Genomic DNA, 24,879 nt, shown 5'->3' on the forward strand with positions numbered 1-24,879 from the left:
TAATAATTATTCCTCTGCCCCTAACCACCATCATGACGTCCTGGAGCACCCCTCATTTTGCATCTCTCATTACCTATTATTTATGACAATAATTAATCCTCTGCCCTCCCCCATCATGGTGTCTAGGAGCTCCCCTCATGGTGCGTCTGACTATTCTGTTATTTTTTGGTGAATAATTAATCACCCATTATTTATGATAATAATTAATCCTCTGCCCTCCCCCCATATGGTGTCTTGGAGTGCCCTTCATATTGGGTCTCTCATTACCCATTATTTATGGTAATAATTAATCCTCTGCCCTTCCTCGTTATGGCAACTTGAAACACCCCTCATGTCGAAAAACTCACAAGCCCAATATTTATGGTTACAAATAAATCCTCTGCCATCCCCCTGTCATTGTGTCTTTGAGTGCCCCTTATGTTGGGTCTCTCATTAGCCCAATATTTATGGCAATAATTATTCCTCTGCCCCTAACCACCATCATGACGTCTTGGAGCGCCCCTCATTTTGCATCTCTGATTACCTATTATTTATGAGAATAATTAATCCTCTGCCCTCCCTCGTTAAGGCAACTTGAAACACCCCTCATGTCGCAAATCTCATGAGCCCATTATTTATGGTTACAAATAAATCCTCTTCCCTCCCCCTGTCATGGCGTCTTTGAGTGCCCCTTACATTGGGTCTCTCATTAACCCACTATTTAGGCAATGATTATTCCTCTGCCCTCCTGCCATCATGGCGTCTTGGAGCACCCCTCGTGTTGCATCTCTCATTACCTATTATTTATGGTTAATAATTAATCCTCTGCCCTCCACTGTCATGGGGTCTAGGTGCTCCCCTCATGGTGCGACTCAAGGTGTCTTGGAGGGCCCCTCATGCTAGGTCTCTCGTTACCCAATTATTTATAGTAATAATTAATCCTCTGCCCTTCCTCTTATAGTGTTTTGGTGTGCCCCTCATGTTGGGTCTCTCATTACCCACAATTTATGGCTATAATTAATCCTCTGCCCTCCCTTATTATGGCAACTTGGAGCACCCCTCATGTTGCATCTCTCAAGAGCCCAGTATTTATGACAATAATTAACCCTCTGCCCTCCCCCGTCATGGTGTCTAGGAGCTCCCCTCATGGTGCGTCTCTGATTATCCTGTTATTTTTTTGTGAATAAATAATCACCCATTATTTATGGTAATAATTAATATTCTGCCCTCCCTCGTTATGGCAACTTGAAGCACCCCTCATGTCGCGTCTCTCACAAGCCCATTATTTATGGTTAAATATCAATCCTCTGCCTTCCCCCTGTCATGGCAACTTTGAGTGCCCCTTATGTTGGGTCTTTCATTAGCCCACTATTTATGGTAAAAATTATTCCTCTGCCATAACCGCCATCATGGTGTCTAGGAGCGCCCCTCATGCTAGGTCTCTCACTACTCAATTATTTATTGTAATAATTAATCCTCTGCCCTACCTTATTATGCCCTACCTCTACCCTCGCCCTATGCTGTCTTGGAGTGACCCTCATGTTGGGTCTCTAATTACCCATTTATTATGGCTGTAATTAATCCTCTGTCCTACCTTATTATACCTTAATATGGCAACTTGGAGCATCCCTCATGTTGCCTCTCTCGTGAGCCCAAAATTTATGGTTAATAATTATTGCTCTGCTCTCCCCCTGTCATGGCGTCTAGGAGTGCCCCTCATGTTGCGGCTCTGATTATCTTGTTATTGCTTAATTAATCCTCTGCCCTCCCGCCATAATGGCATCTTGGAGCACCCCTCATGTTGCATCTCTCATTACCCATTTTATATGGTTATAAATTCATCCTCTGCCCTCCCCCATCATGGCGTCTAGGAGTGCCCCTCATGTTGCGACTCTGATTATCCTGTTATTTTTTGGATTGTAATTAATCCTCTGCCCTCCCCCAATTCATGGCATCTTGGAGCACCCCTCATACTAGGTCTCTTATTACTCATTATTAATACTAATTAATCCTCTGCCCTCCCCATCATCATGTCTTGGAGTGCCCCTCATGCTAGGTATCTCATTACTCATTAGTAATAATAATAATTATCAATCCTCTGCCCTCCCCATCATCATGTCTTGGAGCACCCCTCATGCTAGGTCTCTCATTACCCATTAGTAATAATAATTAATCCTCTGCCCTCCCCATCATCATGTCTTGGAGCGCTCTTCATGCTAGGTCTCTCATTACCCATTAGTAATAATAATAATTAATCCTCTGCCCTCCCAATCATTATGTCTTGGAGCGCCCCTCATGTTGCATCTCTCATTACCCATTGTATATGGTTATAAATTCATCTTCTGCCCTCCCCCATCATGGTGTCTCTGATTATCCTATTATTTTTTATTTTAATTAATCCTCTGCCCTCCCCCAATTCACAGCATCTTGGACTCGGCGCGCCCCTCATGCTAGGTCTCTCATTACCCATTAGTAATAATAATAGTTATCAATCCCCTGCCCTCCCCATCATCATGTCTTGGAGCGCTCTTCATGCTAGGTCTCTCATTACCCATTATTAATAATAATAATCAATCCCCTGCCCTCCCGCCATAATGGCATCTTGGAGCACCCCTCATGTTGCATCTCTCATTACCCATTGTATATGGTTATAAATTAATCTTCTGCCCTCCCCCATCATGGTGTCTAGGAGCGACCCTCATGTTGCGACTCTGATTACCCTATTATTTTTTTATTTTAATTAATCCTCTGCCCTCCCCCAATTCACGGCATTTTGGACTCGGAGCGCCCCTCATGCTAGGTCTCTCATTACCCATTAGTAATAATAATAATAATTAATCCTCTGCCCTCCCCATCATCATGTCTTGGAGCGCTCTTCATGCTAGGTCTCTCATTACCCATTAGTAATAATAATAATAATTAATCCTCTGCCCTCCCCATCATCATGTCTTGGAGCGCTCTTCATGCTAGGTCTCTCATTACCCATTAGTAATAATAATAATAATCAATCCTCTGCCCTCCCCATCATCATGTCTTGGAGCGCCCCTCATATTGGATCCCTTATTATGTAAAAGCTGCTTGTGGTTTTGTGAGGCAGAAAAGCCTGAACTTCGCCCTCCGAGTGTTTAAAGTTTATCTTTTCACACGCAGCTTTTATAAACTGACGCTGACGATCCCGCGGCAGTTCGGAACGGCTCTGGCTTTCATGTGCGATCTCGGTCTGAGGGTGGGGGTCCATTCCGGAGCCAAGTCCCGGGGCTGCGTTTACAAAATGGAGGACTGAATATAAACACAGAGAAGTGACAGACACTGTTCTATGTGCTGAGATGTTCCCTGTCCGCGAGGCGCGGGTCCCGGAGGACGGCGGACGGGGCCCCCCACTGGCAGGCCACAAATCTCTAATAAGTCAACAAGACACTGAAGTTCTGTAAACCTGCCACGTAAATATTTTCATAAAGCTCCACATTTATCTGTATTCCCTTCTGTGTGGAGAAGTCAGCAGAGGCCTTGCCAGGGAACAAGAGCCTTAACGTCTTTGTTACCCATAGCAACCACCTTCTCCTATTGTGTTTCCAGCGCGGTGTGGGAGTGTAATAAAGAAAAAACAGATTGGTTGCTATGGGTAACAAGAATTGTTCTGTATCCATTTGAAGACCAGGCCTTTTCTGGTGCTTTTTATTTACAATTTTAAATTACTGTATATACTCGCGTATAAGCCGACCCGTATATATAAGCCGAGGCACCTAATTTTACCACAAAAAACTGGGAAAACGTATTGGGCTAGATTCAGGTAGGGCGCGCATAGTTACGGCGGCGCAGCGTATTGTATTTACGCTACGCCGACGCAACTTACAGGAGCAAGTGCAGTATTCACGAAGCACTTGCTCCGTAACTTGCGGCAGCGTAGCGTAAATGGGTCCGGCGTAAGCGCGCATAATTCAAATGTGGAAGGGGGGGCGTGTTTTATGCGCCGTCCGTCACTGGCCTAGGGTGTCCGGAACTCCCGCTGAAAAAAAGCCCTGAGTATACGGTGTATGACCTTACCGTTCTTGCAGTACTTGAAATATCAGCACCATGTTCCAGAAGAAGCCTGACAATTTTCACGTCCTCTTCCTCAAAGTGAACGGAGTCTTTTGCGAGTGCGGCAGCGAGATGCAGCGAAGTCTCTCCCTCCTGGAAAATATATATCGCCATTAGCCTTCTTACTTCTTTTAATGTTGCATGAATTCATAGATCGGTACAGGAGGGGGATTACAGGTGCTTCAGAATCCTTTATTTGAGCAGAGACATTTATAATGGTGAAAGCTAAAACACCTTTGTGTGTGTGTGTGTCTGTGTATATATTTATATTTATATATTCAAAAAATATATATATATAGCTGGATTTAGATAGCTTTACGCCGTTGTAACTCTGACTCTACGCCGTCCTAAATTTAAGCGTATTCTGGAAACCAGATACGCTTAAATTAGGCTAAGATACGAGCAGCGTAAGTCTCCTACGCCGTCGTATCTTAGGGTGCAATATTTACGCTGGCCGCTAGGTGGCGCTTCCGTTGAGTTCGGCGTAGAGTATGCAAATGACTAGATACGCCGATTCAGAAACGTACGTGCGCCCGGCGCATTTTTTTTACGTCGTTTACATACGGCTTTTTCTGGCGTAAAGTTAGTCAAACAAATAGCTGGACTAGTCAATGTTAAAGTGTAAGTAAACCCACCTATCATTTTCAGGCAAGGAAGCTGCCATCTTGGCCTATGTTTAATCTTCAACTGCCATGGTGCTGCACATGTGATCAGTTATGACACCAGCCATTGGATGGTTTGACAGTTTGGTTAAGAGCACAACCAATGTGACAGTTGACAATCCCAGAATGCCGGAAATGTAACTGCTTTTTGAAACTGTTAAATCGATGGGTTTACTTCCGCTTTAAGTATGGCCGTCGTTCCCGCGTCGAAATTTTAAAATTTTACGTTGTTTGCGTAAGTCGTCCGTGAATGAAGCTGGACGTAATTCACGTTCACGTCGAAACCAATACCTCTTTGCAGGGTACTTTGGAGCAATGCACACTGGGATATGTACACGGACGGCGCATGCGTAAAAAACGTCAATCACGTCGGGTCACCAATCGTTTACATAAAACACGACCCCCTCATCCTCATTTGAATTAGGTGCGCTTACGCCGGCCCCATTTACGCTACGCCGCCGTAACTTAGGAGGCAAGTGCTTTGTGAATACAGCACTTGCCTCTCTGACTTACGGCGGCGTAGCGTAAATACGATACGCTACGCCGCCTGAAACATGTGCCACCCTACCTGAATCTAGCTAATAATATATATACACACAGACACACACACAGTATTTCACAAGTAAGTACACCCCTCACATTTTTGTAACTATTTTCTTCTATCTTTTCATGTGACAACACTGAAGAAATGACACTTTGCTACAATGTTGTGTAGTGAGTGTACAGCTTGTATAACAGTGTAAATTTGCTGTCCTCTCAAAATAACTCCAACACACAGCCATTAATGTCTAAACCGCTGGCAACAAAAGTGAGTACACCCCTAAGTGAAAATGTCCAAATTGATCCCAATTAGCCATTTTCCCTCCCTGGTGTCATGTGACTCGTTAGTGTTACAAGGTCTCAGGTGTGAATGGAGAGCAGGTGTGTTAAATTTGGTGTTATCGCTCTCACTCTCTCATACTGGTCACTGGAAGTACAACATGGCCCCTCATGGCAAAGAACTCTCTGAGGATCTGAAAAAAAGAATTGTGTCTCTACATAAAGATGGCAGAGGATATAAGAAGATTGCCAAGACCCTGAAACTGAGCTGCAGCACGGGGGCCAAGACCATCCAGCGGTATAACAGGACGGGTTCCCCTCAGAACAGGCCTCGCCATGGTCCACCAAAGAAGTTGAGGTCACATGCTCAGCGTCATATGCAGAGGTTGTCTTTGGGAAATAGACGTATGAGTGCTGCCAGCATTGCTGCAGAGGTTGAAGGGGGGGGGGGGTCAGCCTGTCAGTGCTCAGACCATACGCCGCACACTGCATCAAATTGGTCGGCATGGCTGTCGTCCCAGAAGGAAGCCTCTTCTAAAGATGATGCACAAGAAAGACCACAAACAGTTTGCTGAAGACAAGAAGACTAAGGACATGGATTACTGGAACCGTGTCCTGTGGTCTGAGGAGACCAAGATAAACGTATTTGGTGTCAGATGGTGTCAGGCGTGTGTGGCGGCAACCAGGTGAGGAGTACAAAGACAAGTGTGTCTTGTCTACAGTCAGGCATGGTGGTGGGGGTGTCATGATCTGGAGCTGCATGAGTGCTGCCAACACTGGGGAGCTACAGATCATTGAGGGAACCATGAATGCCAACATGTACTGTTATATACTGAAGCAGAGCATGATCCCCTCCCTTCAGAGACTGGCCCGCAGGGCAGTATTCCAACATGATAACGACCCCAAACACACCTCCAAGACGACCACTGCCTTGCTAAAGAAGCTGAGGGTAAAGGTGATGGACTGGCCAAGCATGTCTCCAGACCTAAACCCTATTGATCACCCGTGGGGCATCTGGAAGCTGGAGGAGCGCAAGGTCTCTAACATCCACCAGCTCCGTGATGTCGTCATGGAGGGGAAGAGGACTCCAGTGACAACCTGTGAAGCTTTGGTGACCTCCATGCCCAACAGGGTTAAGGCAGTGCTGGAAAATAATGGCGGCCACACAAAATAGTGACACTTTGGGCCCAATTTGGACATTTTCACTTAGGGGTGTACTCACTTTTGTTCCCAGTGGTTTAGACATTAATGGCTGTGTGTTGAGTTATTTTGAGGGGACAGCAAATTTACACTGTTATACAAGCTGTACACTCACTACACAACATTGTAGATACAAAGTGTCATTTGTTCAGTGTTGTCACATGAAAAGACAGGATAAAATAATTACAAAAATTAGAGGGGTGTACTCACTTTTGTGAGATACTGTGTGTACACACATGGACGGTGTCAGTAGAGCAGTGGATGTGTCAGTAGGACAGAGGTTGGTGGAAATAGGACAGTGGATGGTGTCAGTCAAAACAAACATTTTGAAATGTATTAAAACATGGACAGTGTCAGTAGAGCAGTGGACTTGTAATTAGGGCAGATATTGGTGTCAGTTTAGTGGGGATGGTTTAACCACTTAAGACCCGGACCTTTAGGCAGGTAAAGGACCCAGCCAGGTTTTGCGATTCGGCACTGCGTCGCTTTAACTGACAATTGCGCGGTCGTGCGAAGTGGCTCCTAAACAAAATTGGTGTCCTTTTTTTCCACAAATAGAGCTTTCTTTTGGTGGTATTTGATCACCTCTGCGGTTTTTATTTTTTGCGCTATAAACAAAAATAGAGCGAAAATTTTGAAAAAAAAATCAATATTTTTTTACTTTTTGCTATAATAAATATCCCCCAAAAATATATATAAAAAAAAATTTCCTCAGTTTAGGCCGATACGTATTCTTCTACCTATTTTTGGTAACAATAATCGCAATAAGCGTTTATCGGTTGGTTTGCGCAAAATTTATAGCGTTTACAAAATAGGGGATAGTTTTATTGCATTTTTATAAATTTTTTTTTTTTACTACTAATGGTGGCGATCAGCGATTTTTTTCATGACTGCGACATTATGGCGGACACTTCGGACCATTGTCATTTTCACAGCAAAAAATGCATTTAAAATGCATTGTTTATTGTGAAAATGACAGTTGCAGTTTGGGAGTTAACCACATGGGGGCGCTGGAGGTGTTATGTATGACCTAATATGTGTTTCTAACTGTAGGGGGGTGTGGCTGTAGGTGTGACATCATCGATTGTGTATCCCTATAAAAGGGTCACACGATCGATGATGGAACCACAGTGAAGAACGGGGAAGCTGTGTTTACACACGGCTCTCCCCGTTCTTCAGCCCCGGGGACCGATCGCGGGACTCCAGCGGCGATCGGGTCCACGGGTCCCGGAGCTTCGGTACTAGCACATGACGTAACTATATGTGCCCAGCCGTGCCATTCTGCCAACGTAAATGTGCAGGATGCGGTCCTTAAGTGGTTAATACCCCCCTCCTTTTTTACGCAAGCCTGACTCATTGTACGATATAATATCTCTCTTTTCTTAGACATCCAACATACATCAGCTCCTGATGAGTGGCAATATAGTTACGAAACGTGTAAATCGAGCTTCAGATGTTATAATTCTACTCAAATAATGCAGATCGACATACTCTGTACTTATTGTTTTACCCACCATGCTTACTTAGTCTAAAAATGTTTTAAAAATCAGCACAAGCGTTAAGTTGCTTAGATATTTGGAGAGGAACACTGCATATTTAAATAATAATAATAATAATAATAATAATAATAATCTGGTAAAGATTTGTACAGATTGTCCTCCAAGAACAGAGTCATATGCAAAGCTTGGGGCTGTTCATCAATCACAACTAGGGATGAGCTGAACACCCCCCCCCCCCCCGTTCGGTTCGCACCAGAACCTTCGAACAGACCAAAAGTTTGTGTGAACTTTAGAACCCCATTAAAGTCTATGGGACTCGAACGTTTGAAATCTAAAGTGCTAATTTTAAAGGCTAATATGCAAGTTATTGTCCTAAAAAGTGTTTGGAGACCTGGTCCTTCCCCAGGGGACATGTATCAATGCAAAAGAAAGTTTTAAAAACGACAGTTTTTTTGGGAGCAGTGATTTTAAATGACTTTTTATCCTTCAGAAATTACATTTTGTGCAGAGACAGTTCTAAGCACGGGAAACAAACGCTGCTTTACAGGCATACTATACACCCCCCCCCCCCCCGGGTACAAAATTTAAAGGAATATTTCACTTTTATTGTTTCATTTTAAGCATTATTAAACTCACTGCTCCCGAAAAAACAGTTTTTTTTTAAACTTTTTTTACATTGATACATGTCCCCTGGGGCAGGACCCGGGTCCCCAAACACTTTTTATGACAATAACTTGCATATAACCCTTTAAAATTAGAACTTTAGATTTCTCCCATAGACTTTTCCAGGGTGTTCTGTGGCTCTTCGAATTTGCCGCGAACACCCCAAATTGTTCGCTGTTCGGCGAACAGGCAATGTTCGAGTCGAACATGAGTTCGACTCGAACTCGAAGCTCATCCCTAATCACAACCCTCGTACAAACTGTTTCCATACCTGGTTGGGCTGGTTCACACAGCACAGAGCCTCAGCCTCGCTCTTTTTATTGGACAGATAGTCAAGAATAAGCTCTACGATTGGAAGGTGGCAGTGGCGGACGGCGGTATGAAGCGCATTCTCTTGTGCCTAAGATGAGGAGAGAAGCAGAGATCACAAAATGATCCTGAGACCTAAGAAATGTGAAATTCATGTTTTTTTTTGTTGGCAGTCCTAATTTTTTTATTTTCTTGCTATTTTTTTCCCCTTGCATCCAATTGCTGGGCAGTGGCATAGCTACAGAGATAATTTTGATATCCACCCCCTAATTGGGTACTGGTGTGAGAGATCCTGTAGGATTATCTGGCAGAACCATTCTGCTTGGCATGATCTGTACCCGATACAAATGTAATGATCGGGGTGGTAAGATATGGGTCGCCCCCAGGGCTGGACTGGGACAAAAATTTGGCCCTGGACTTTATTGAGACTGACCCACTTTGACAGGTCTCTCCTATGGCGGCCGGACAACTCCCCCCCAGCCACTCAAGCCCCCTCTCCCCCTTCACTAGCCACTAGCCGTTCTACTTTATTAGAGTAGAACGGCTGGTACTGGTACTCTTATAGGCAGTACCAGTGGGGAAGCTAGACATTATTTCACCCGGGGCAAAGAATCAGTTTGGTCCTCCCCCTGCATCTCTGTTCCCCCCCAGGTGAGCACTGCGGGGAGGGAGAGGAGGTGAGCGCTGCGGGGAGGGAGAGACAGAGGAGCGGAGGGGGGCGGCGGTCTGCTGTCACTGAAGCCGGCCCACTGAGCTATCGGCCCACCGGGAAACTCCCGGTAGTCCCAATGGCCAGTCCATCCCTGGTCGCCCCCCCTAGAGCAGGAAGCTGGTAGCAAAACCTTTTTGTAGAGCTCCATCCATATATCTATCAATGTCCCCGTGGCATATGACTAGGATACAAAAAGCTCTGGTGCTCAACTTGCAGGTTGGGGGCAACATGTGGCTCTTTGGCACGTACTGTGCAGTCCTCAAGCAAGGTTGACAACCTCTCAAAGTGAAATTTATTGACACAACATCCCAAATTGACTTTTGACACAGCCAAATTTTTGCTGACACTTCAAAAAGTTGATCATTTTAAGTGCAATTATCAGTATTTAAGCTACAAACATCAAAGGGGTTGTAAAGGTTAGTGTTTTTTCACCTTGAAGGGGTTGTAAAGGTAACAAAAAAAAATTCCCTAAATAGCTTCCCTTACCTTAGTGCAGTCCTCCTTCACTTACCTCATCCGCTTTTAAATGTCCTTATTTCTTCTGACAAATCCTCACTTCCTGTTCTTCTGTCTGTAACTCCACACAGTAATGCAAGGCTTTCTCCCTGGTGTGGAGAAAGCCTCTTGAGGGGGGAGGGGGCTGGCAGGAGTGTCAGGACACCCACTGAGGCCTCGTACACACGATAGGTTAACCAGAGGAAAACGGTCTGAAGGACCGTTGTCATAGGTTAACCGATAAAGCTGACTGATGGTCCGTCGCGCCTACACACCATAGGTTAAATAACCAATCGTTTCAGAACGCGGTGACGTAAAACACAACGAGGTGCTGAAAAAAACGAAGTTCAATGCTTCCAAGCATGCGTCGACTTGATTCTGAGCATGCATGGATTTTTAACCGATGGTCGTGCCTACTAACGATCGGTTTTGACCTATCGGTTACCAATCCATAGGTTAATTTTAAAGCAAGTTGGCTTTTTTCTAACCGATGGTTAAATAACCTATGGGGCCCACACACGATCGGTTTTGATCGATGAAAACGGTCCTTCAGACCGTTGTCCTCTGGTTAACCTATCGTGTGTACGAGGCCTGACACACAGATCCTTTCTCTATCTGCAAAGTAGAGAGCGTCCTGACACTCCTGCTCGCCCCCTCCCCCCTCAAGATACTTTCTCCACACCAGGAATAAAGCCTTGCATTACTGTGTGGAGTTACAGACAGAAGAACAGGAAGTGAGGATTTCTCAGAAGACATAAGGACATTTAAAAGCAAAATGGAAGGATGAGGTAAGTGAAGGAGGACTGCACTAAGGTAAAGGAAGATATTTAGGGAAAACATTTTTTACCTTTACAGCCCCTTTAATGTTTATAGAAAAAAAGAGCCCCAAAATTATTGAAAACAATTTATTGATCACAAAGGTCATTTAAAAAATACCATTACTTTTCAGGAGGTTCATGGGGCCCCCTTCATCAGAGCTTGAGAATTCTAAACTAAAGGGGAATCTGGACAAGGTGTTGAAATCTTGAAAATATACTATAGTTTTAGCAGATAGACGGACGGCTCCGTTCACTGGTTTAGCTAAAATCAGATTCTCCTCAGTTTAGAAGTTTCAAGCCCTGGTGAGGGGGGGGCTTAAACCTCCTAAAAAGTTGGCATATGGTAATAATCTTCGTAACCTATAAAATCTTTTTGTACTGTAAAATAAATGTCTACAAACTCTGAGACATTACTTCAAGGGTGTGATAATGGCCCAGGTACCCTTTTTTAAATTCTATTCAAAGGCCCGGGTACCTTTTTTCTAGATAACAAGGTGGTTTAGCATTTGAACTTGGCATAGGTAGGTATCTCAAGTATTGAGGTGTAGGAAATTTCTACAGATATAACCCTGTAGAGTTATATCTGTAGAAATGTTCTACAGCTCAGTAGTTGAGATACCTACCTATGTCAAGTTCAAATGCTAAACCACCTTGTTATCTAGAAAAAAGGTACCCTGCCTTTGAATGGAATTTAAAAAGGGTACCTGGGCCCTATTATGGAAAAAAAATGGTGCCTGGGCCTCATTATAGAAGAAAAGAAAAAGGTACCTGGTAGAGCTGCACGATTAATCGCAGAGAGAATCGCGATCTCGATTCTCCCCGCCCACGATCTCCCCGTGGGATGACCTGCGATTCTTCTGTTTCACGGCCGGTTCCACGTAACCAGCGTGGAATGCAAATGGCGCCGATATCGGAACCGACGTCAGCAGCCTGCGCCGCTGGATGGATGCCTGGGCTTCTCTTGCAGATTTGTACAACTGTAGTGTGTATCCATGCGCCACCCAGTGGTTGCCGGCGGTACTGCTTCTGATCTATTAATCTTTCTCACAGTTCTGTACAACTGTGTGTATCCATGCGCCACCCAATGGTTGCTGGCGGTACTGCTTCTGATGTATAAAAAAGAGACCAGTGATATGTCTATAATGTTAAAGACCATATAACTCCTATGAAAAAAGCAGAATCAAAGTTTGATTCTGCTTTTTTCATAGGAGTTATATGGTCTTTAACATTATAGACATATCACTGGTCTGTTTTTTATATATTCATATTTTCAGATAAATCACAGGTTTATTTATGTATTTCTTTGGGGGGGGGGGGGGGAATCATGAGAGAATCATGATCTTTAGTCTAAGCAAAAGAATCGTGATTCTCATTTTGACCAGAATCGTGCAGCTCTAGTACCTGGGCCTTATTATGAAAAAAAGGTACCAGGGCAAAAGAAAAGCATTGTGTACATTCAGTGGGGATCCCTAAAACTCTGGTGCTTTATAACCAATTTTTCAACCACATAGCTTCCTGGCCACTAATTTCCCTGCCTCCTACCAAATCCTAGGTCTTCCTGTTGGCCAGCGCAGTTACCCATAGATTTAGGCCACCAATTGGAAAGTTGGTGTCAGGGCCCTGGACTCAGTTGCCACCAGCGCTCTATCTGTATGGAGCTGGCACAGTATGTTCTCTATATGTGTTTGTATGGCATTTGCTTCATTATCCATAGTTACATAGTAGGTGAGGTTGAAAAAAGACACAAGTCCATCAAGTCCAACCTATGTGTGTGACTATCCAATGCAATTTTCATCAGACAAGATGGTTTTCACCCTAACTTGAGTGACTTAGGTGGAGCATAGTATCTACTGACACAGGGACCTTTATGAATGACTAAGTATGTTATTAAAAGTACTAATTTAAATATATATATATATATACCTATAACTCAGAATCAATCAAATATCCTCAAAAAAGTATAACCAACCTTGGACTGCCATGTGACCTCTCCTCCCTCTTCGATTAGGGCGCTGATCATTTTGATGTTCCCATACTGAGCTGCCACATGCATGGCCGTCTCCCCATTCTGCCAAAGAGAATAAGAAAACATGGTTGACATTTCTGAATGGTTTTCCTCTGTCCTGCTACAGAGTTTAGTGAGTCCTTACTACACTGCTGCAAGTACACTGGCTGGTGCTCGAAATTTTTGGGGGGGCGCAAAAAAACGAAAAAAAAAAAAAAAAAACTGTGCCCATCAAACGCAGCCACTGTGCCCATCAAATGCACCACTGTGCCATCAATTGTCACCACTGTGCCATCAATTGTCGCCACTGTGCCCATCAATTGTCGCCACTGTGCCCATCAAATGCAGCCACTGTGCCCATCAAACGCAGCCACTTTGCCCATCAAATGCAGCCACTGTGCCATCAAATGCAGCCACTGTGCCATCAAATGCAGCCACTGTGCCATCAATTGTCACCACTGTGCCATGCCATCAATTGTCGACACTGTGCCATCAATTGTCGACACTATGCCATGCCATCAATTGTCGCCACTGTGCCCATCAATTGTAGCCACTGTGCCCTGTAAATTGCTGCCACTGTGCCCATCAATTGTAGCCACTGTGCCCTGTAAAATGCTGCCACTGTGCCCTGTAAAATGCCCCCCCCCCCCCGGCACTTACCTTTCTGGGGTCAGCCATCCTGCTTCCACCGTCCCTCGATGTCTTCTCCCGCCCTTGTCGATAGGCACTTACAAAGCCAACCAGCTGCCGTTATTCAGATGGCCGGCGTTTAGCAGGGGGCCGGCCATCTGAATAGTGGACAGCAGCAACAATACATAGATTCATGCAATGCATGAATCTTTGTATTGTATTTCAGTGGAGGTGCAGGAGAGACAGGGCTGCGCTCCTGCACTCTCTATGGACGCATCGCCACTGGTGGGAAGAATGTTCCTTACATTGGTGATCAGTGGGAAGAATGTTCCTTACATTGGTGATCAGTGAGAAGAATGTTCCTTACATTGGTGATCAGTGAGAAGAATGCTCCTTACATTGGTGATCAGTGGGAAGAATGCTCCTTATATTGGTGATCAGTGGGAAGAATGTCCCTTACATTGGTGATCAGTGGGAAGAATGCTCCTTACATTGGTGATCAGTGGGAAGAATGCTCCTTACATTGGTGATCAGTGAGAAGAATGTTCCTTACATTGGTGATCAGTGGGAAGAATGTTCCTTACATTGGTGATCAGTGGGAAGAATGCTCCTTACATTGGTGATCAGTGGGAAGAATGCTCCTTACATTGGTGATCAGTGGGAAGAATGCTCCTTACATTGGTGATCAGTGGGAAGAATGTCCCTTACATTGGTGATCAGTGAGAAGAATGTTCCTTACATTGGTGATCAGTGGGAAGAATGTTCCTTACATTGGTGGTCAGTGGGAAGAATGCTCCTTACATTGGTGATCAGTGAGAAGAATGTCCCTTACATTGGTGATCAGTGGGAAGAATTCTCCTTACATTGGTGATCAGTGGGAAGAATGCTCCTTACATTGGTCATTAGTGGGAAGAATTCTCCTTACATTGGTGATCAGTGGGAAGAATGCTCCTTACATTGGTCATTAGTGGGAAGAATTCTCCTTACATTGGTGATCAGTGGGAAGAATGTTCCTTACATTGGTGATCAGTGGGAAGAATGTTCCTTACATTGGTGATCAGTGAGAAGAATGTCCCTTACATTGGTGGTCAGTGGGAAGAATGTTCCTTACATTAGTGATCAGTGGGAAGAATGTCCCTTACATTGGTGATCAGTGGGAAGAATGTTCCTTACATTGGTGATCAGTGGGAAGAATGATCCTTACATTGGTGATCAGTGGGAAGAATGTCCCTTACATTGGTGATCAGTGGGAAGAATGTCCCTTACATTGGTGATCAGTGGGAAGAATGATCCTTACATTGGTGATCAGTGAGAAGAATGTTCCTTACATTGGTGATCAGTGAGAAGAATGTTCCTTACATTGGTGATTAGTGGGAAGAATTCTCCTTCCTTACATTGGTGATCAGTGAGAAGAATGCTCCTTACATTGGTGATCGGTGGGAAGAATGTTCCTTACATTGGTGATCGGTGGGAAGAATGTTCCTTACATTGGTGATCAGTGAGAAGAATGCTCCTTACATTGGTGATCAGTGGGAAGAATGTTCCTTACATTGGTGATCAGTGGGAAGAATGATCCTTACATTGGTGATCAGTGAGAAGAATATTCCTTACATTGGTGATCAGTGAGAAGAATGTTCCTTACATTGGTGATCAGTGGGAAGAATGTTCCTTACATTGGTGATCAGTGGGAAGAATGTTCCTTACATTGGTGATCAGTGGAAAGAATGTTCCTTACATTGGTGATCAGTGGGAAGAATGTCCCTTACATTGGTGATCAGTGGGAAGAATGTTCCTTACATTGGTGATCAGTGGAAAGAATGTCCCTTACATTGGTGATCAGTGAGAAGAATGTTCCTTACATTGGTGATCAGTGGGAAGAATGTTCCTTACATTGGTGATCAGTGGGAAGAATGCTCCTTACATTGGTGATCAGTGGGAAGAATGTTCCTTACATTGGTGATCAGTGGAAAGAATGTCCCTTACATTGGTGATCAGTGAGAAGAATGTTCCTTACATTGGTGATCAGTGGGAAGAATGTTCCTTACATTGGTGATCAGTGGGAAGAATGTTCCTTACATTGGTGATCAGTGAGAAGAATGTCCCTTACATTGGTGGTCAGTGAGAAGAATGTCCCTTACATTGGTGATCCGTGGCAAAAACGCCCAAATAGCTGAAAACATCATTGCGATCCATAGTTACTTACTGTATCTGAGAGGCAGAAAATGTTTATTGCTAAACTTTCCCCAAGAGTAACTATAAAAACTATAATGGTTTTGGATCAATTATTTTTTTTTTTACGTTTTTAGGATGTTTTATATATATATATATGCTACCTTCTAGCTGTCCTCATCTGATTCAAACTTCAGACTTGACTGTCCAGTAAGGAAAGGGGTTGCTTGTCTGAGACTCCTCTGTGAATGTGAGTTACAATACAATATGCTTTTTCTAACCAGCAATTTGAAATGAAAAAAAAAAGAAAAGACGAGATCGCCACCTCCTGGCTGCATAGGAGTATATAATATTCATATAGAATGTTTCATAATAAAGTGACAGAATATAGTAAATATTTTAATATTTTATTTTATTTTGCTATTTTTGTGAACGTTATTTATCTCCTAATAATAAAAAAAATGTATAAAGCACAATATTTTAAGGTTCAGGTGCGCAGTACAGATCACTGAAGAAAAAACTTCTACGTCCCAATTCACCACTTCCTCTCAAGTGGGTATTGCTCCCCCGGATAGGCCCCTCTCACCTGGCCTAGCAGCCGGAATGATGCACGAACAATAATCAGCAACAGTCTCAGGCTGGTTATGAGCAAAACGAATCAGTTCGGAATCCTCTGCCACAGGATTTTAACACCCGAACTTCCAGCCATACAGTTAAAGAGCCTTTAAGCCGACCCGGCGAAACTGTAGGGTGACTTGAGCTGTAGATCTCCCTTAATAGGGTCACCAGGCCTATCCCGAGACATTAGCCTTCCGCTTGGTCTCCTCCTGGGCAGGTCCTCCCCTGGTTTCCTCCATTAAATAGCTTCCTCTAGTAGACGGACAGCTTGGGATCTCTTTGCAGTTGTAGGCCCCAGCCAGGATAGCTGGCTATCTTACTTGATAGAAAGACTGAAAATCCCAACGACACGTACCTTACGCCAGGAGGGCCACGAGGCGAAGGACCCTGAAAAATTGGCGTCTGCCCCTTAAGTACCCTTCCCTGGCATGCACAGTGGGAAGACCACTCCCACTCGGCTGTTCCTGGGAAAAAGCACCCAATACACCATAGCCTGCCCGTGTTCCAACATTGGCCTGTGGTGGTATCGCCACCTACAGGCAACAGTGGGAAAATCCTTTCAGGCACAGCCAGAACAGAGGCTGATTTAGCAATAATCATTAAAGTCTGAGCCAACTATCGGCCCAGACACCCACTATATTTAGCATAGCGCCTGATCAATGGGAGCAGGGGGCTACAATTATTTTATATATTTATGATATATTTTCATCCTTTGTGGATGTCGGCTTGTAGTTCTCAATGAACTACCATTGTGCTGTGGAGTGCCGTGGTAGTTCATTGATTTTTCCTGTCAGTGTACAGTATCTGCTTGCCTATACGGGATGTGGGGGAACACAGATACACTGACAGGTCTGCAGGAGATCTGCATGGCACCAGCAATCTGCTGATCGCAGGTGCAATACTTTACAGACTAAAAAAAAAAAAAAAAAAGATATAGATGCAATTTTTTTTACCTCAAAACAATGTGCATTTTTTTTTTAACTGGTTGCTGACCAGCCTACGGCGGCAGGTCGGCTCTCCTGCGCGAGAGCCCGTAGCTCTACGTCGCCAGGAGAAGCGACCACTAGGGGTGCGCGCCCCCGCTCGCTCCTGACTCCCGCGCACGCGCCCGGTGGTCGCGATCGCTTGTTACAGAGCGAGAACCGGGAGCTGTGTGTGTAAACACACAGCTCCTGTCCTGTCAGGGGAGAAATGCCTGACAGTGTATGAATGCATGCCTGACAATGTATAAACAGAAGATCAGTAATTTCCCCTAGTGAGGCCACCCCCCCTACAGTTAGAACACACCCAGGGAACATATATAACCCCTTCCCCGCCCCCTAGTGTTAACCCCTTTACTGCCAGTGACATTTTTATAGTAATCAATGCATTTTTATACCACTGATCGCTATAAAAATGCCAATGGTCCCAAAAATGTGTCAAAAGTGTCCGAAGTGTCCGCCATATTGTTGCAGTACCGAAAAAAAAATCGCTGATCGCCGCCATTACTAGTAAAAAAAAAATATTAATAAAACTACCCCCTATTTTGTAAACGCTATAACTTTTGCGCAAACCAATCAATAAACGCTTATTGCAATTTTTTTTGACAAAAAATATATAGAAGAATACGTATCGGTCTAAACTGAGGAAAAAAATTTGTTTTTTTTTATATATTTTTGGGGGATATTTATTATAGTAAAAAGTAAAAAATATTTTTTTTTTTCAAAATTATCTTTCTATTTCTGTTTATAGCGCAAAAACTAAAAAAACGCACAGGTGATCAAATACCACCAAAAGAAAGCTCTATTTGTGGGAAAAAAAGGACGCCAATTTTGGTTGGGAGCCACGTCGTACGACCGCGCAATTGTCAGTTAAAACGACACAATGCCGAACCGCAAAAAGTGCTCTGGTCTTTGACTGGCAACTTAACCTTTAAGGTTAAACTTAACCTTTAACTGGCAACACTGTACCCAAACGGAATTTATATATATTTTTTTTTACAAACGGAGCTTTCTTTTGGTGGTATTTGATCACCACTGGGTTTTTTAATTATTTTTATTACATAAACAGAAAAGACTGAAACGTTTGGTAAAAAAAACATTTCTACAAAAAATCGAATTTCTTGATGAATTAAGGCCAAAATGTATTCTGCTACATATCTTTAGTAAAAAAATAAAAAAAAAATAAGGCCCAGATTCTCGTATCTGGGCATAAAACTCTGCGGGCGTAACGTATCTCATTTACGTTACGCCGCCGCAAGTTTTACAGGCAAGTGCTTTATTCACAAAGAACTTGCCTGTAAAGTTGCGGTGGTGTAGCGTAAATCCCCCGGCGCAAGCCCGCCTAATTCAAATGAGCCGGGTAGGGGGCGTGGATCATTTAAATTAGGCGCGTTCCCGCGCCGAACGTAATGTGCATGCGCCGTCCCTAAAATTTCCCGACGTGCATTGCACTAAATGACGTCGCAAGGACGTCATTGGTTTCGATGTGAACGTAAATGGCGTCCAGGCCCATTCACGGACGACTTACGCAAACGACGTCAATTTTTAAATTTCGACGTGGGAACAACAGCCATACTTAACATTGGTTGCCCCTCATATAGCAGGGGCAACTTTACGCGTCGCAAATCTAACGTAAACGTCGTACCTTCACTGCGTCGACCGCGCGTACGTTCGGGAATTCGCGTATTTTGCTAATTTGCATACACGACGGGGAAAACGACGGAGGCGACACCTAGCGTAAAAAAAAAAAAATTGCATCTAATGGATATCTATGCGTAACTGATTCTAAGAATCAGTCGCATAGATACGACGGCTCAGATTAGGACTTACGACGGCGTACATTACGTTGCGCCGTCGTAAGCCCTTTAAGAATCTGGGCCTTAGTGTATATTGATTGATTTGTGTAAAGGTTATAGCATCTACAAATTATAGGATACAATTCTGAACAGTAAGTGAGATCAGGAAGCGGAAGAAGCCAGATCTGTGTTCACTAACACACACACAGATTTGTAAGTTGTGGTTGGCCACAGCCATCAGCAGGTTCACAGCCAAAATAAATGGCTGCAAACCTGCTGACAAATTCATGCTGTGTCCAACCACAGTACAAGAGGCAGGGTGCGTGCGTGCCTGTAAACCAGGAAGTTCTCGGGGGAACAACAAAGCCACCATCAGCCAGCAGGACATGTGTGGCCCCCTATGTGACCCTCCTGGCCGGGGGTGCTTGTTCATGTGTTCCTGGCTCCGGGACCACGTTGATCTGGGGTTGTGATCTACTAAGTAGGCCTGGTAGTCAGACTGGGTCTACCCTTGCAGAGTGGTCCTGTGCTGTCCGTCCCGAGGGAGGAAGCCGCTCGATGAAGAACCTGTCTTGGAGAGCACCGAGCATGAGGCTGGTATCTCAGGAGAGGCCTTGAACTTCATTGAAGGACGCACCATTACTGAAAGGCTGAATGATGGTCGTCTGTCAGTTCTAAGTTTGCAAGAAGTTAATCGGGAGAGATCCAGGTGCTGAATCCTGTGTGAGAGGATTTTGGACCGAATATATCTCCATCTTTGGGAAGGTCTGTGGCAGAGACTTTACCAAATTTCCATGTGACATCCTGGCTGCTAGGCTAGTGAGAGAGGCCTCTATTGTGCACCCGCTCTAGCCAGAGCGGGTGCACAATACCCGCTCTGGCTAGAGTGGTGACGAAAGCTGTGTTGCTGAAAGCAGGAGTGTTTCCGGACAGAAGTTCTACACCTGAACCTATTACCTGTTACCCTTCCACCTCTTCAACTACTTATACTTCCACCTCTTCAACTACTTACCAAGTTCAGCAAATAAAGCAAAGAAAAAGAAGTCTAAAGTGTGAACTTTTTCTCAACTCTCATCTGATACCCCAGACGGCGAGGAAATAGAGGTAACATGCCACCCAAAACAATCCAGAAGCTCCTCCGGGGGTAGTGCTACATGTGTAAAACGCAGCCACAGCCTGTGTAGAAAAGCCTGTCCCCTTCCAGCGTTCTGCAGAGAAGAACTCTTGCTCTCAATAGAGCGGCCTCTCATGCACCCTGCTGACTGGAGTGCCGTACCTCTGCAGAGAGACCACTGCTTCCCATAGAGAGCAAGGGTCCTACTTTGCAACATGCTGGCAAGAGACAGTTATGTGAGTCTGAATAGTGTGCACATGCGGACATCCAATCAAGTCACAATAGTCTGTAAATATTTTTGTGTTCCCAGCTATCTCCATTGTCTTTCTATGAAAGCATTAGACAAAAAGGGATCTGCACTCACAGCTCGTTCCATGTTAACGTCGGCTCCGCTCTTCAGCAGAATTTCAGCCACTTTTTCGCCATCTTTGATTCGGGCCGCGATATGTAGAGGTGTCTCCTGGTCCTAGGATATAATCAAAGGTAAGACAAGGATTTTTTCTTTTTTTTGCTCAAATGTACAAAAAAATATTGTTTTTCATATATAGATATATACACACAGTGGGCTAGATTCATAAAGGAGTTACGTCGGCGTATCTCCAGATACGCCGTTGTAACTCCGAATGCAGGCCGTCGCATCTCGGCGCCTGATTCATAGAATCAGATACGCCTCAATGTTGCCTAGATACGAGCGGCGTAAGTCTCCTACGCCGTCGTATCTTGGGGTGCATATTTACGCTGGCCGCTAGTTGGCGCTTCCGTTGATTTCTGCATAGAATATGCAAATGAGCTAGATAAGCCGATTCAGAAACATACTCAGCCCGGCGCATTGATTTACGTTGTTTACGTAAGGCTTTTTTCGGCGTAAAGTTACCCCTGCTATATGAGGCGTAGCCAATGTTAAGTATGGACGTCGGGACAGCGTCGACTTTTCCGTCGTTTGCATAAGTCGTACGCGAATAGGGCTGTGCGTAAGTTACGTTCACGTCGAAAGCATTGACTAATTTGCATCGCAATTTGGAGCATGCGCACTAGGCAGGGGCGGACTGATCATTGAGTCACTCGGGCACTGCCCGAGGGCCCCATGCCACTAGGGGGCCCCATCCGGGTTGCCAGGCTCAGTAAAACCAGGGACAGTATGTGAAAATCTGTGGTTTTTTTAGATCTGTCCCTGATATGTCCGAAAATGACATGCTTTTAATGTGAATATCCCAAGATTTTAGCTGTCCGCCTCTGCACTACCTCCTGGCGTGGTGGCCATCTGTAAGCCAGAGGGGCCCCATACTCTTCTATTGCCTGGGGGCCCCATGAGTTGTCAGTCCGCCCCTGGCACTAGGATACTTTCACGGACGGCGCATGCGCCGTTCGTTAGAAGCGTTAAATACGTGGGGTCACGAGTAATTACCATACAACACGCCCCCTACCAGCCTATTTTGAATTAGGCGGGCTTACGCCGGCCCATATACGCTACGCCGCTGTAACTTTGGGCGCTAATTCTTTCTGAATACGGGACTTGCCTGTCAAAGTTACGGCGGCGTAGCGTATATGAGATACGCTACGCCCGCCTAAAGATAGGCGATTCTCTCTGAATCTAGCCCAGTATGTTAGTATTTGTTTTTAATGTGAACTCCAGAGGTCGCTGTGTAGACATTTAAAGGAAACCTATTATGGGAGAAATGCATGGATTGCCAGTGCTGAAGTCCTTCTGGAAATCATGTCATGCTGATTCTTTGGCTTCAGTAGGCACAGAGATGGGACAAGAAATTGGTTGGACAACGGGGGGGCGACCACGCTGTGTAATTATTCCATGCAGTGTTCTGAGACATTTTTAGTGGACTGACTGTGATCTCTCTGTCCCACTGTCTCCTTCATATAATACAATTTCCTTGGTCGCTTCCCAAATTATTTCTCCATATAACATCGAGCATACTCTGCCTCTATCTACCCCCCCTGTGGCTGGACACGGACTCCTTTCACTTGATCTTGGCTGTGGGCCCTTGTTATGTCATCCCCTTGGGGGCCACCTCATCTGCTTGCACTCCGTTTTGGATAGGTGAAGAGCTGGGTTACGTACTGGTAGTCTCAGATAAATCCCCTGAGGAAGCCATCTTGGCGAAACATGTAGGGTTAGGTTAGAACACTCTGGATGTGACCACCTGATTTGATCCGAGGGCCTGGTGTTCATGGACGGTTTTCCCATGTCCTGAACCACCAGTGAACTGGTTTTATGTCAGCATCCTAGTTATGTTCTTTTTCACTGCACCCTGGGACCAGCTGTCAGTAGTCTTCTCATTAGTGTCCCTATATATTCCCACTTCCCCTTCCTGTCCGTGCCTTAGAATAGGTTCCGTTTATGGATACTTAATTTCGGTTGCTGATTTGGCTCGTTCTTGACCTCGATTCTCGGATTATCCCTTGTACTTTTGCTTGTCTCATTGCCGACCCCACCTGGCTCGTTCTTGACTACGATTCCTGGATTTTCCCTTGGACCCGGTATACCTTGCTGCCGACCCTACCTGGCTAGTTCTGACTGCGTTCTTGGATCGTCCTCTTCCCTCCTGGGTTCCTGTCTACAACCTTCGATCCGGGAGTTGTTGCTGGGGGTTGTGGTTAGGCTACCTGCACCTGCCTTTGCGGTTCCTTATTTCCTGGCTGCAGGAGATCTCAGCCGTCCCTCCACCTGACTCTGGGATAACAAGACTACCAGTCAGGAAAGCAGAGGGATGGTTGTAGTCTCCTGGCAGACCTGACACCACCTATCTTTGCATTTTGGGAAACCAGAGACCCATTATCTCCAGTATATGCTCGAATAATTAATTTTAATTGAACCCTTGTGTGTTTATTTTGTATTAATAAAGCAATACTACTTCTAGGTCTAAGCACTACTTCTAGGTCTAAGTGCTAACCACTAATTCACTGTGCTATCCTGCTTGGGATATTAATATGCGCAACAATTTTTAGTCCTGCTGCTGCTACTAGAGCATCTATAAAAAGAATTGATGGATAAATGTCACAAGTGTTTACCCAGTGCTCACCAATTCTGAACATATCTTGCTTAATACACCGATTTCCGATGATTGAGGCAATTCTGGAAAATACTACATTATGGTCACTAGATGGAGCTGAAGGTCATAGGAAATCAACTTTTTTTTTCTTTGTTTAATCTCTCTCTATTAAATTTTTTCCCCAATTCCATATAACATTTAACATGTTATTGACACTTAAAGCGGAGGTTCACCCAAAATGGAACTTCCGCTTTTCAGAACCCTCAACCCCTCCGGTGTCACATTTGGCACCTTTTAGGGGGGAGGTGGTGCAGATACCTGTATAAAACAGGCATTTGCACCACTTCCGGGTATAGACTCCCGCGGGGGAGTACCGCCCTTTCGCGTCACCCCCCTGCTGTGTTCTGGGAAACACACGGCTCCAGAATACAGCGGGGACCAGTGAGGACGTCGCAGCTTGACTCGCTCATGCGCAGTAGGGAACCGGGCAGTGAAGCCGCAGCGCTTCACTTCCCGATTCCCTCACCGAGGATGGCGGCCGGGGAAGCCTAGAGCCGAGCGGTAGCTCGGCTTCGGCTGCCGACGTCGTGGGTGACCTGGACAGCAGCTGCAGTATTTGTAGCTGCTGGCTTTTAAAAAACATTACCGGTGAACCTCCGTGTAACGGAATGACCCGTGACAAACAGAGACTTTGGAAGGATGAGGGGTACTCCTGTACCAGCGTCACCAAGGAGTCTTATGTCTAGGGTCACCTTATGTCCGATAGGGCCATAGGGTGACTGAGAAATTATATCCTAAATTACAGGACAGGGGACATTACTGATAGCTCATATTGCAGGAGATATTGCAAAGTGTTGGTTTATTCTATGACTCATCTCTCTGTGTAGACTGTTGACATGTTAAATGAGGCTGGCTCTTGAAAGGCCTTTCATTGTGTGATAACACTGTGTAAAGCCTATTGATGCTCAGGTGTGAATACCTTTCTGTCGGAGACAGACCGTCTGTCTATAGATGTGGATTGAGGGAAAAACATTGTGTGATGGTGTTTTGTTGAATTCTGTTAATGAAGGAATGTGACTTCTCATCTGCAGTGATTAGGTCATGTTAATTATAGACCGGTGCCGAAAAGTCTGGAATGTTTAGCAATTAGCCATCTGAAGGTGTATTGAAGCCCCCCCAGGGTGTGATGGGTGGGTGGAGAGTTTGATTGTTCCTGTGATCACTGAAACATGCCTTGAAAACTGTATATAAACTTGAGAGCTAACCATTAAAAGTGTTCACATATTTTGAAACCAGTAACAGAGCAAGTCTTGTTATTCTGGGAAA

The 24,879-nt window shown here is 44.7% G+C and overlaps 1 protein-coding gene across 1 annotated transcript in view; it reads right to left on the minus strand.

Annotated features, from left to right (window-relative positions):
* The window catches only part of LOC120941350 (serine/threonine-protein phosphatase 6 regulatory ankyrin repeat subunit B-like), a 148,204-nt gene that overhangs the window by 76,656 nt on the left and 46,669 nt on the right, over window positions 1–24,879 (minus strand). The window contains exons 10-13 of the mRNA XM_040354688.1: window positions 20,913–21,014; window positions 13,206–13,304; window positions 9,174–9,302; window positions 4,024–4,152 (exon numbers count right to left, since the gene is read on the minus strand). Coding sequence (XP_040210622.1) covers window positions 4,024–4,152; window positions 9,174–9,302; window positions 13,206–13,304; window positions 20,913–21,014 — 459 coding nt within the window. The remainder of the gene's footprint in view (window positions 1–4,023; window positions 4,153–9,173; window positions 9,303–13,205; window positions 13,305–20,912; window positions 21,015–24,879) is intronic.

This window comes from Rana temporaria, chromosome 5, assembly GCF_905171775.1.
Source record: "Rana temporaria chromosome 5, aRanTem1.1, whole genome shotgun sequence".
Classification (NCBI taxonomy): Eukaryota; Metazoa; Chordata; class Amphibia; order Anura; family Ranidae; genus Rana; species Rana temporaria.